This window comes from Melopsittacus undulatus, chromosome 5 (genome assembly GCF_012275295.1).
Source record: "Melopsittacus undulatus isolate bMelUnd1 chromosome 5, bMelUnd1.mat.Z, whole genome shotgun sequence".
Taxonomy (NCBI): Eukaryota; Metazoa; Chordata; class Aves; order Psittaciformes; family Psittaculidae; genus Melopsittacus; species Melopsittacus undulatus.
In genome coordinates, this window is record NC_047531.1 from 55,483,650 (window position 1) to 55,496,127 (window position 12,478).

The 12,478-nt window shown below is 46.0% G+C and overlaps 1 protein-coding gene across 4 annotated transcripts in view; it reads right to left on the reverse strand.

Moving 5' to 3' along the window:
- The window catches only part of WASHC1 (WASH complex subunit 1), a 45,571-nt gene that overhangs the window by 6,973 nt on the left and 26,120 nt on the right, over nt 1–12,478 (reverse strand). For all 4 annotated transcript variants that reach the window (XM_031044908.2, XM_031044907.2, XM_031044906.2 and 1 more), the window contains 2 exons: nt 4,072–4,183; nt 2,884–3,030 (listed from right to left, as the gene is read on the reverse strand). In XM_031044908.2, coding sequence (XP_030900768.2) covers nt 2,884–3,030; nt 4,072–4,183 — 259 coding nt within the window. The remainder of the gene's footprint in view (nt 1–2,883; nt 3,031–4,071; nt 4,184–12,478) is intronic.

Genomic DNA, 12,478 nt, shown 5'->3' on the forward strand with positions numbered 1-12,478 from the left:
CGGCATACTGAAGGCATGGGGGGCACTGGAATGCTGGGGTTTGGCACCTGGCAGGATCACATCCCTAAGTATGCTGCATTTCCAGGTCTTTTTCTTCCTAAGACCCTACAGTTAAAAAATACATAAAGTCACCCTGGTGCTCAAGTTTAATTCAGCACGCACTATTCCAAAGGGAACTGGTATGATACACCAGAAACTCCATTCCCTCCGTACCAAGGGAGTGCTGAGGCTAGCACAAAAAGCACTTGAAGATGGGCGAGTGCCAAACTCCTGGTTTAGCCTCCCCATGCCCATGGTGGACTTGGAGAGAGCAGAATTCACAGACACACCAAGTTACTGACAGTTTTGAAGTCCATAAAGACTACTCCAGCAGTGGACTCTAGCTTTTGCTTGGACCTCTTCCCAAGCCCAGGCACATGTATCCCACCCGGTTTTCCAGCCTCGTAAGGACAGCACCCAGACACAGCTCCTGCTGCAAAGGCAGCACCCAGTGACAACCCCAACTCACTGCTGAACCCTGCCTGGCTGCTACCACAGCAATATGCAAAGCAAGTGGCTTTCCAGGCTTACCACAAGGACCTTGTTTCTGGCACTCTTATCCATCAGTGCTTGCCCTACCAACCTGAACAGGGCCTCTCAACAGCTGAGCTTTCTCTTGCTTGGGATGCAAAGTGGGAAAGGAGAATTTCCAGGAGGGAAGCATTTTTAAATACACTGCAGAACCATGCACATTTCCAACGCAGCTGGCTCCCCCCAGAGCACAAACCCTAAATGCTGAGCACAGGCTGCCACCACTTACCCTCAAACTGACAAAAGCAGAACTTGCTTTCCCGGTGAAGCATGTGCGAGTGAAGTTAGCAAAGGCCACTGCAACTGCTCCCAGCAAAGAGGCCCTCATTAGAAGTGAAAACAGGCAGTGAGCCTCTGCTGAAAGCCCTGAATAATTGAGGAGGGCACAAATGCAAACATTAGACTTCCCTCTGTCACACTGCATTACTGAAAGATATGTCAGGCTCTGTGCTCAACTACGGCCGAGAAGGGCCTGTCCCCTTTAATGTGATCAGAGCTTGGCTGCTCCAAGCCCCACTCAGCACACCAGATGCTCCTGGCACAGGAGCACATTCATCATCTGACAGCCAGCAGGGTCCCCTCACCCCACAGAAGACCCACAGAAGAGCTGCAGGAGCTAGGGTGTATGAGCTTGGCAAGAGTAACAAGACCACTGCATGAGGCAGGGTCAGCAAAGCCAGAGAAAGATCAACAGCCCTAGAAGAGGATGAAGAAATGGGACACAGGAAGGGAGAAACAAATACAAACATCCCTAGGGGCCTGCAACAGTTTCTCCCTCTGCTGAAGCAGCCCTGGTCATGAAGGGCAGAACATGGCAATATACAGAGACCGCCTGGAACTGGGAAGAGGTCGCATGGGGTGCTGTGGGGAGGGTCACGCAGAGCCTGCTGGAGCCAGCAGGCCAGTTGAATGGGCACACCATTTGCTCTTTGCAGGACACTTTTTTACCAGCTGATGTAGTTCTCAGTCCCCTCCCTGTGTGAGTGGCTGTACACTGCCACCAGCCCTTCAGGGTGGGAAAGCATCACCCTTGCCCACTCACTGCCTGCCTTTGCTGCCCCATCATGCTCTGATGGGATGGGGCCACCAGCAAGACAGTACAACTGCAACCAGCATCCTCTGGCTGTGCAGCAGTAGGTCCCACACACAGCTCTGCCTGTTGTGCTCAAAGGAAGCATGAACCTTGCTCAAGTTTGCCAGCTGTCCATTTGGCCAGCAACCCCGCTTCGTGGCCTGGCTGAAATATTCATAATCACCTCACCGTGCAAGGTCTCAGCTCCATTAACACTCAGCAAAGTTTAGCATGATAAATTATTCAGTGGCAGCTTTATTTTTGGGCTGCGGCACACAAGGATGAGGAAGGAAGTCTCTTTAGGGATGGAGAGCAGGGAAGTTGTCAGGTTGATCCCTAACCTGCAAGAAGAGCACATCTGCTACTCCTGGCACAGCGTATACACAGCAACTTTTCAACTTTAAGAAGAGCAACTCTTCCTTCTCTTCTTCCAACACAGGGATTTGACCCAAATTCCTGGAAATTCCTTTGGCAGCACTTCCTGCCAAACCCAAAACTTCTAAGATCTCCCTAAGAAGCTCCTCTGTTACTCAGGCAGAGTGGTGCTACTTCAGGACCTCCTTCAACACCACCAGCCACAGGCATCAGTGCTATAGGCACACCTGGAAGCCCCAGCTGTGCCGAGTACTGACAGGCTTGCAACCTACAATAGCTGAATACAAGGCAAAGGAGAAGTAAAGCACAAATGGAAGAGGTAAAGAAGCAAAATGATCTTCCTCCTCAACATGCAAAACCACGGAGGGACAATACCCAATCACAACGCCTTCCTAGGACAGAAAACACTGACTCCCCTTTCTCCTGACACACTCCCAAGCACTTTTACCTTTCCCTTCACACCACCACTTGTATTGGAGCCTTCAAAAACTACTTTTCAAATGATTATGACCCTGATTCCAGCTACCTTGCTATGGATAGCTGAAACCCTAAGCCCAGCCAGCAGCACTGCTACAGGACACAGTAGCATTTCAGGACATAGAACTGCTCTAGAGAGTTGGCAATTGACATCCATGCAGCACACTCAACCACCCAGCCAAGGTCTTGTACTGACATGGCCCTCTCCAACTGGCAGTTCTACAAGCTTCCCAGCCTGACCTCAGACATATTCATCAACAGGCCTAACTGAAAAGATGTTCTGGTCCCAGCCTAGATCCCAAAGCCCTGGTCTACTTCTTCAAAGGGACTAACAGCTTCCCAGCTTCTCTTTGCTTGTTCATCTCAAGGTCTATTCTCCTCCTCCTTACCTGTAGAGCTTTCTCATCCAGCATTCGGTGTTTGCTCTGAATCTTGTGTCTTGGCCATTTCTGTTTAGCTGGGTCTTCTGCACCAGCAAAAATTGAACTGTATTCCTGCAGCCGTTCAGGAGCTGGATACTTGGCACTGGAAAACACCTGTGGAGAAACAAGGAGGGGACTGAAAACCTCAACAACTAGGCAGCCCTATAATACAGCAACACTTCAGAGAGGACTGAGCACCTCTGCTATGGAGACATGCTGAGAGTTGGGCTTGTTCAGCCTGGAGAAAAGAAGGACTCTGGGGAGACTTCAGAGCAGCTTCCAGTGCCTAAAGGGGAGCTACAAGAAATCTGGAGAGAGATTTTATGGGGCAAGTAGTGACAGGACAAGGGAGAATGGCTCTAAGCTGACAGAAAGGAGGTTTAAATTAGGTATCAGGAAGAAGTTCTTCACTATGAGGGTGGTGAGGCACTGGCACAGGTTGCCCAGAGAAGCTGTGGCTGCCCCATCCCTGGCAGTGTTCAAGGCCAGGTTGGATGGGGCTTGGAGCAACCGCTGCCCATGGCAGGTGGGTTGGAATTAAATCATGTTTAAGGTCCCTTCCAACCCAAACCATTCTATGATTTCAGGAGGGGGGCAAGCACAGAATCTATGCTGCCAGTGGAATGGACAGCCTTGGACCCAAACATGCATGGGCTGTCACTTCCAAAACTGGAAGTGCCAGAGCTTCTCTCTAAGTACTTGGAAGGCAGAAAGGCTTCCACTAGCAGGAAGGGAGTTGGAAATATTACATAAAATGTAGGAAAAATAGGGACCGAAGGATTTTCACCAGTTTTACATGGCTCAACAGGATTAAGATGCACTAAGAGGAGGCTTTGTAACAGCAGCTTTCATTCAAACAAAGTGTCTATAAGCCTGAAGCATGAGGATGTTTGGCTTAGTTAAGCACATGCCCTTTTCTCAGGAAGCAGCAGAGGCAGCAACCTATATAAGCCTCCTAAGGCCTAGAGCTGTGAGGCTCATAGGTCTAGAAATTGTAAATTGGCCAAGCCAAGAAAGGGATTCTCATCACAGCCCTGCTCAGCAGTGAGGCACAGAGAGAGGAGTGGCAGCCTATTCTTCATAGCTTACATCAGGAGTAAAGACGAAAGGTGGAAGGAAGAAGGGAGACCATGCAGCCTCCACTGAGGTCACTACCTTAATAGCCTTCTTGCTGCCCTTTATCTTTTCAATCTTCGCTTGGGCAAGCGTGACCCTCTCCCCGATTGCCTGAAGCTGTGCCCGGCTGGCCTCCACCCGCTGGGAGATCCTAGGAGGAAAGCACCTTTCTTAACATGAAGAAGTCAAAGCTGGAGTCTGGCAGCAGCCAGACCCTCAGGAAAGGACGTGAATCTCGGTGGACTGGGTTGTTTCATAAGGCAAAATAGTGCTGGTTGAGTTATGATTGTCTTGTTCCCACTGAGAGCTTTATGTACTCCGACAGCAAGGCAGGTCTAGTGAGTGACTCACAGCACAACGCTCCTGCAGCTGCTTGAGGCACAGCACAGGAAGGTGGAGAACAGCAGCTTTTTTGCCACACCAGTGTCACAAGCCCTCTGCAGGTACTGATGACAAGAAAGCCAGAGCCAGTTATTAACTGCCAACATATTTTTAATTAAAATGACTTAATAAAATGAAAGGCAACACATGCTAATGGGCAGAGTTCAGGACACAGAAGGCTTTTCGGGACCTATACTATACCAGCAGTTTCTTGAACAACTTCTTCCATTTATCCAAAGCTTCACAGCTTTGTGACATGGTTTCCACATCAGTTAAACAACCTCAGGTCCTCATTTGGAGTAATATAGCATGCTAAGCTGCATAATTTCTGCAAAACTAGATGTGCTGGTTTTGGCTAGGGTAATTCTCTTCATAGTATCTCACATGGGGCTGTGTTGGATTTGTGCTGGAAACAGCACTGATAACCCAGGGGTGTTTTAGCTACTGCTGAGCAGTGCTTTTTCTGCCTCTCACACCGTGCTACCAGCAGGCTGGGGGTGCACAAGAGGCTGGGAGGGGACACAGCCACAAGAGGGACATCCAAGATCATATGGCATCGTGCTTGGCATATAAAATGGGGGAAGGTTGGCCAGGGGCCACTCCTCAGGGACTGGCTGGCCATAGGTCAGTGGTGAGCAGTTTTTTTTTCACTTGCATCAGTTGTCTTTGTGGATTTTGTTTATCTTTTAAAAATTTTCCCTGTTCATTACAAATAATAATAATTACTATTATTATATTTTACTTCAATTATTAAACTGTTCTTAATCCACAAGTTTTCTTGTTTTGTGGTTTAATACCAGCCAGCAGCTAAGTACCCTGTATGTGCTCACTCACTTCCCCCCTCAAAGGAAGCTGTCCTGGCTGTGCTCAAGGCACAGTCACCACCACTCTGCAACTGTCACATAGGGTCAACCGGAGGCTAGGAGGCATCAGCTACAGGGAACTATGGAGCCACTTTCTCAGAGGAGACCTTCCTTCCCCATGCATAACCAGCAGGTTCTCCCTAGCCTCCAAAGATCAAAACCTGAAAGCTGTTCTGAATCTTCACCCCTCTAACGAAGTCAGCACAGAACATTTTTATGGCTACACACCCCAGTAGGAGAGACAGAACTCCACTTCAGCAATGTTTTGTAGCAATGAGTTCTGTTGGATCTATAAAAATTAAACTCCTGTATTTAGATTTTACCAGAAGTTCCTCTTTGCTTTTGAGAGCTCCCAAGCTTTTTCCCCCACTGTCTGTAAAATTCCTTTTAGTAACAAATTCACTATCAGCAATGATCCACAATTCCCATTTTCAAACTGCACCAAATCCATCTTTTCAAGCATTTTCACTCTGTGCCGCACATTCTCTATTACAGTACAGAAATAGATTCCACTAAAGCTCCCCTACTGTAGGTAGTGAAAAAATCACAAGTACAAGCAGCCTATTCACCTTGTATTGTTCTGAAAGAACCCCACTTCTTTCTCTAAACACTTTTAAGTGTTTCTGTCTGTTTACAGCCATTTTTCCCTCTTCCTGAAGACATGAAAATCCCTCCTTATGCATATGGCAGGAAAGCACACAGCATGTTTCTACTTTATTCTTTTTGGAGTGGGAGACAAGTAAAACTGAACCTCATGAGATTCCCTTTAGAATTATTCCCGATTTCCCCATCCTTTTATTTTAAACACAGCCTAACAGCTTGTATTTTGTACCAACACGAAGTACAAATCTGTTCATGATTTCCTTCCCACACCCTCCCTCAGCCTCAGTGGTGTAAGTCCACATCACTTACACACTTGATAGGCTCTCAGAGTAGTTTCTGTTGCTCCTTTCAGCATGCATTCCCTAGCACCTGTGTGCAGCAAATTTCATGTGTCATAGGGCTCTCCTTTTGCCTTGTTTTGTTAAACTGAAGGACCTACATCTTCCCTAACTGCCCTCCCCAGTACATTTTCCCACGTCACAGTTCACCTCTTTTCTAGATGTTTCACAGTTGTATTGATTTGCACTATTTCCAGCCCTGCTCCTGGGGACATCTGACTATTTTTACTTCCTTCAAAGCTGAAAAAAAAACACAGTCATTTATTTCTGCTTTGCTGCTCTCACTCAAATCAATGATGCAATTTTCCCTCTCACCCATGAGCAGACCCCTCTGCTAGAAGAGCTCAACAAAGCCTTCCTGAAGCTCCAGGTAAAAGCAAGGTATCAACTGCCTTTTAGCCAGTACCCTGCTGATTCCCAGACACAGTTCTCAGGGCTGATAAGCACATGTTTCTCTCCCAGAAAGAAGTGTTAAGTAAATAGTTATGCAAACTCAGGCCTGAAAACCAGTAACTGTTCCCCTACCTTCCACTCCAATGTCAAGTGAGGTAGTCAAATGCTTCCCTTGCTCTCTTTCCCGACCCACATTATCCCCAATGCTTCACGACTAAGTATCAACCTCCTTTACCACACTCACTCCTTTGCTAGCTGTGAAGAAGCTCCCAGCCCAAGCCAGGGAAATTGTCCAGTGCCAGTTCAGGTGTTGCAAACCATGACAACTCTTCTCTAAGGCACCCTGTACTTTACCTGTGATTGAGTCTGACCTCGGGAGATCTGCCAAAAACCTTCACCTGAGGTGGTACAAATGCAGGCCCACAACACAGAAGTAACACAAACCAGTCTACAGAATTTATTTGCTGCTGAGGAAGATAACTCTGACAAAAATTATTAAACCCCCTCAATCCAACTAATCCAAATTCTGCCACATGTGCATGGCTGTTACACACGTGCAGTTCAAGATACAGGAGCACGTGTTAGTTAAAAGAGATAATACACCATATTGATTTTGAAAAGATACATGGGGGAAAAACCCCATCATGTTCAAGTGTCTTCCAGCAACTTTAGTATTGCTATTGCTGTGGAAAACTAACTTACTCAAAGGAGTCAACCACTCTTTGTAAAGAAAGGAAACAGGAATGGATGGAGAGGGCTGTTGCCAAGGATTTCAGAAGCAAGGTGCTTGAAGCAAGCTGGCAATCAGACCTCAACCTCCATTTAAGGAGTGTGTTACTGAGTGGTGTTTGTTTGAAAGGCAATTGCAATCAAGACAGGGAAGGTAAGTGTTAATAAAGTGGCCCATTAGTGCCCCTCAGAACCCTGCCTCAGCCAAAACCAACATCAGCACCTGAACCTATGTGCCTATCCTGTTAGCCAGTGCTGTGTGATTTTGCTCTCTGTACTCCTTTCTGCTTGAGGAACCTCTTTAGTTAAAATACAGCGTGACCCTGGAGTGGCAGAGAAGCACCAGGCACGCAGGGAGAGCCCCCCCGCTTTGGGCAGGACACATGCTTTGAGATGAGTGGAATGAGGGCCTGAGGAAGAAGGGAAGATACATCACCTGCCTTCAAATCTGGGGCACTGAGCCAAACCAACCTTCCCCTCCCAGTGCTTTTCCTTGGGGAAGTAATACGTGGCAGATTATCTACTGGATTATCTCTCAATCCACAGAGGCTTATTTTTGATCTAAGCAGATATTATTCTTTCAGCTACTTGGATTCAATCTTTCTCTTGTCCCTCTGAAATCCTTTTTGCAGTCAAGCCCCTTATGCATCACCCTCAGGTCTGATTTTGCTACTCCTTTCTCCTAAATCCCCCATCCTGCTGTCTTGAACTCCTCTCTATTTTAGAAGCAACTCTTTCCAAGACCCACAGCATGCTTACTCCCACCTCATCGCCTTCCTCTCTCGCCCCATATCCTCTAAAGGCAGATGTGCCTTCTGTAGCCATGGAGCAGATCACTTCCCATTATTTCCTTATAACTCCTCTGACAGACCTCACATCGGGGTGGCTACTGAAAAACCTCATCCGCTGCATCTGTGGCTGATCATGGAGGAAAAATTACTGTTCTCTTACTCTGATAGGAAAAATATTTGAGGCATTAGCAATCTGACATCAGGACACTGGACAGTTGTCAGCACTGGCAATACTACTGTGTTTCTATGAGGGTCTCCTAGTGCTCCACAATGCCCACAAAGAATTTTAAAGGCAGAAAATCAAAGATTACTTTTTACCATCTACATTTGCTAGGGATCAGACAGCATCAGAATGAAGTTTAAAATCAGAGCAGGTTTAAAGACAGGCTGACAGATTCCCAGAAAGGTGCCTGAGCAAGAATTCAGCTGGGAGGAAGCATCACAGCAGCAGGAGAGCTTTGTGGTCTATGCTGAGAGTACACATCACCCAAAAGTGACAGTGATGACAGAACTTGGGGAGTGGGAGAGGGAAAAGACAAACCCCACACCAAGGTGAATGAGAAAGGCGAGGCAGCAGAGGCTGGGAACTAACCTGTCCAGAATATCCAAGAGCTTCCATTTCATGTCTGAAGTACAAAAGCAAGTGACCAACCAAGGAGAAAGAACATTACAGAGCAGAATGAGAAATGAAGTTGCACAGGAGGATAAGGCAGCTGAAGTATTAAATGACTTTTCCCTTAAATGAGAACTGTACACATCACAGCAAATCAGGCTCCTGGTCTCCTCCCCAGCCCAAGTTCCAGTCCTGAGAGATAGCAGGGGGCTGGCTTGGCATTGCTGTTCTGAGCTTCAGGGTACATATGATAAATTTGCTCTGTAAAATCTTGGCTTTTTGCCTAAAAGTCAAGCTGCCTCTTTCTTTTTTAATTCCTTCCCCCACAGAGTGTACTTTTATTAAATTCCTCCCTTACTGCAGAAGGCATGAATTAGAAGGGACAGAATTTATGGTTCTTGCATTTTATTACATCCCAGGACTCTCCAAGTAGCTAGGGCTGGAGCAGCATAACAAGGGATGATAACAGTGCTGGCTGCCATTCATTCTTCCACAGCAGCAGTGCCCAAAGCAGCATAATACCACTGCCCCTAAGACAAGTTTCAGTGGGTTTCCAGAAGTGAGAGAACCACTGACGAGGTGAGGAGGGACAACCTTCCAGGGGAGGGGAGACATCATCCTATGATGAAAGCAACAGCAGCAGATAGTGCTGAGGGAGCTAAACGTTCACCTTTCTTCTCAGGTTACTGAGCCCCTTCACAGAATGACAAAATCATTAGGGTTGGAAGGGATCTCTGGAGTTCACCTAATCCAACCTCACCTGCTTCTTTCCTGGGACCCAGAGGCACATCACTGCTCTCTTCCACTTGCATGCTGCAGAGAAGAAGAAGGTATCGAGCTTTTCCAAGTATTAATTTGTCCAAAACTCTTATTGAAAAAAAGGCCATGGACTTTTATGGCTCCTTAGGCTGCTGAAGTGGTAGGGAAACATCAGTGCATTGCCCCTGGTACCCATAACTCAGGGTTTTGATGCACAATCCACTATGCTGAAGCAGCCCTAGACAGCGAGGCTATAATACTGAAGGGGTTTCTGGTTGGCCAACAAAGGATGTTCTATGAGGCACCAGAGTCTCCTTTACAAACAGCCTGACCACAACGAATGTTTCTATGCACTGTGGTGGGCCAGCACAGAGTTCTTGCAGCAATGACTGGCACAGTCAGAAAGGGACTGTGAGAAGCCCGAGCCCCACTCTCCCCACTCTCACACAGTACCTCTGCCCCAGCACTGGCAGCATTGCATGATTGAAATAGAGAGAGCAAAGGTAAGGCTGCTGAGACATTTATGGTTTACAGCAATCCAGGGAAGCATTCAGAGCCAGTTCACAAAGCCAATTCACCTCAAAAGTTTGAAAGGCAAAAGGCAAAACCGTATGTTTTTATAAAGAGCCGAATACATTGAACCACTCAAAGATCAACTAGTTTGCTTTCTGCTCTTCTCTCTCTGTATTTAAGCAGGTTTTTAAAGTCTTACTTCACATCTGAGTACGTGTAATCAGAAACTGTCATCATACACCATCTCTGGCAGAAAGAAATCCCAAGTGAGACAGTGTAATCAACATTCCTTCCTCCATTAAGGGTTTGGGTATTATACTAATTAATGTTTATCACACTCTGATTGCTCCTCGAGCCTGATTTGCAGATGTTTCAGCATTCACATATTGCCCCGCTCCTGTGATGCCGAACGGCTTTGCAGATTGGAGGGTGATGAAGATGCCAGGTATCCTCAGCAGGATCTGGCATCCATCACTCTCCACAGGTCATCATGTTCTCACAGAACAATAACTTCACTTTGATTTTAAATCTCCCATTTCACAACGTGCTCCTGCGGCTGTGAATTGAGTTTATGCAAAACTGGAAACTTGGAATTTTGACCTATCATCACAGCACTCTCCTCCTTCTTCCCCTGCAGCTTCTTCACCTCCCCAGAAAAGCAGCTTTTATTTCTTTTTAATAACAAGTTCTTCTTTAACCTTCCTTCTAACGTTTTTACTTGCCTCCAACTGATCTGAAAGTGGACACGCTTTCTGTTTTGTAACAGACATATAGCAGGAAGTCTATACTGAGTAGAATGTCCATGCTTGCAAATAAATGACACAATTACATCTTCTATTTAAACTATACAGGATACTTTTGGTCAAGCTACTTCTCCATGAATAGTGTTAAGATATATAAACTCAACAGGTTCTACCATCATGGTGGCAACTTTTGGGAAAGATGCTCTAAAAGAAGTAATGGGAAAAAATGGTTCTTCTACCACTACTGCTGGAGTTAAGTAAGTGACCTTTCTGTGTTCCTCCACTGGTAGCATGGGAGCCGATACTGACCACCACAATGGAACTGCTTTCCAGAGCAGCAGCCACAGGTGTAGTCTTGAGATACTAGGCAGTGGATGCTGTAAGTATAGAAGCATATAACAGTTTGGGTTGGAAGGGACCTTTAAAGATCATCTAGTTCAACACCCCTGCAATAAGCAAAGATATTTTCAACTTCACCAGGTTGCTCAGAGACCTGTCCAACCTGACCTTGAATGTTTCTAGGTATGGCACATCTACCACCTCTCTGGGCAGCCTGTTCCAGTGTTACCAACATACATTTTTCTTCCCTATTTCTAGTTTAACCCTACCCTTTTTTAGTTTAGAACCATTACCTCTTGTTTTATTGCAACAGGATGTAAAAAGTTTGTCCCAATCTTTCTTATAAGCCTCCTATTAATACCGGAAGGTTGTAGTTAATGTCTTGTCAGAGCCTCCTCATCTCCGGGGTAAACAACTCTCTCAGCCTGTCTTCACAGGAGAGATGTTGCAGTAACTGGTGCTATTACTAGTAACTTTACTACTTTCAGTAAAATAGTATTAACTGTTTTGTTATCTATATAGTCTTCACTCATCCTTGCAAAATTCTCACAAGTATTTACTCACTGAAGTTCAATCTTTCAATGATGTAAACAAACATGAGGTTTTAATTTCTCCCATCAAAGCTCCTTTCTTAGAATAGCCAAATACCTTCCTCCTTGTGCCCTTTGAGCAGAAAATGCGTTTCACCACACGAAGTCACAGAAAACATAAGCAATGAAGAAATGCCCAGGGGACCCAGTGGTGAACTATATCTGAGGGTAGGGAGAGCAAACACCTTTAAAAAGGTCTCAGATTCCTCTGGATCACTGAGTGTAGAAGAAACTCCTTCCCAGCACACTTCCCAGCACTTCTGTTATACAACCCACTCTTAATCAACATTACATTCTACATTTCTTATCAGCAGTAGTCAGGGGAGGCAGATCAGTCTGTATTTAAATACCTGATTTGTGCCTTTCCCCACCCGGGGTAGTAAGAGAAATAAGTTAAGCCACCAGCAAAACCTGACGTTTCTTCTGAACTTCACCTGAACGTAGCAACAGCAGGAGACTAATACTGACAAGCAGCCTCCTCAGCCCTTTTAGCCTGTGTCTCACTTGAGCCAAAGATGCCTTGCTACATAACTCAGGTAATGTGGGAAAGAAGAATGACATTTGCAGCACCTTCCTCCCTACTAGCAAGGCAGTCCACATCAACTCACCACTGCAGAACAAGAAGACAGCCTGGTTTACAGCAGAAAATCAGGAAGTTCCTCTTTATTCTTAGCATTCTCCCATACCTTCCAAGTGGTTTTAGATCAATTTTCTTGACCAAAGCAGCATGTAGTTGTGCATGTGTGATAAAAACTGGTTCAGTGAACATCCCTAAACGTTCTACTACATGT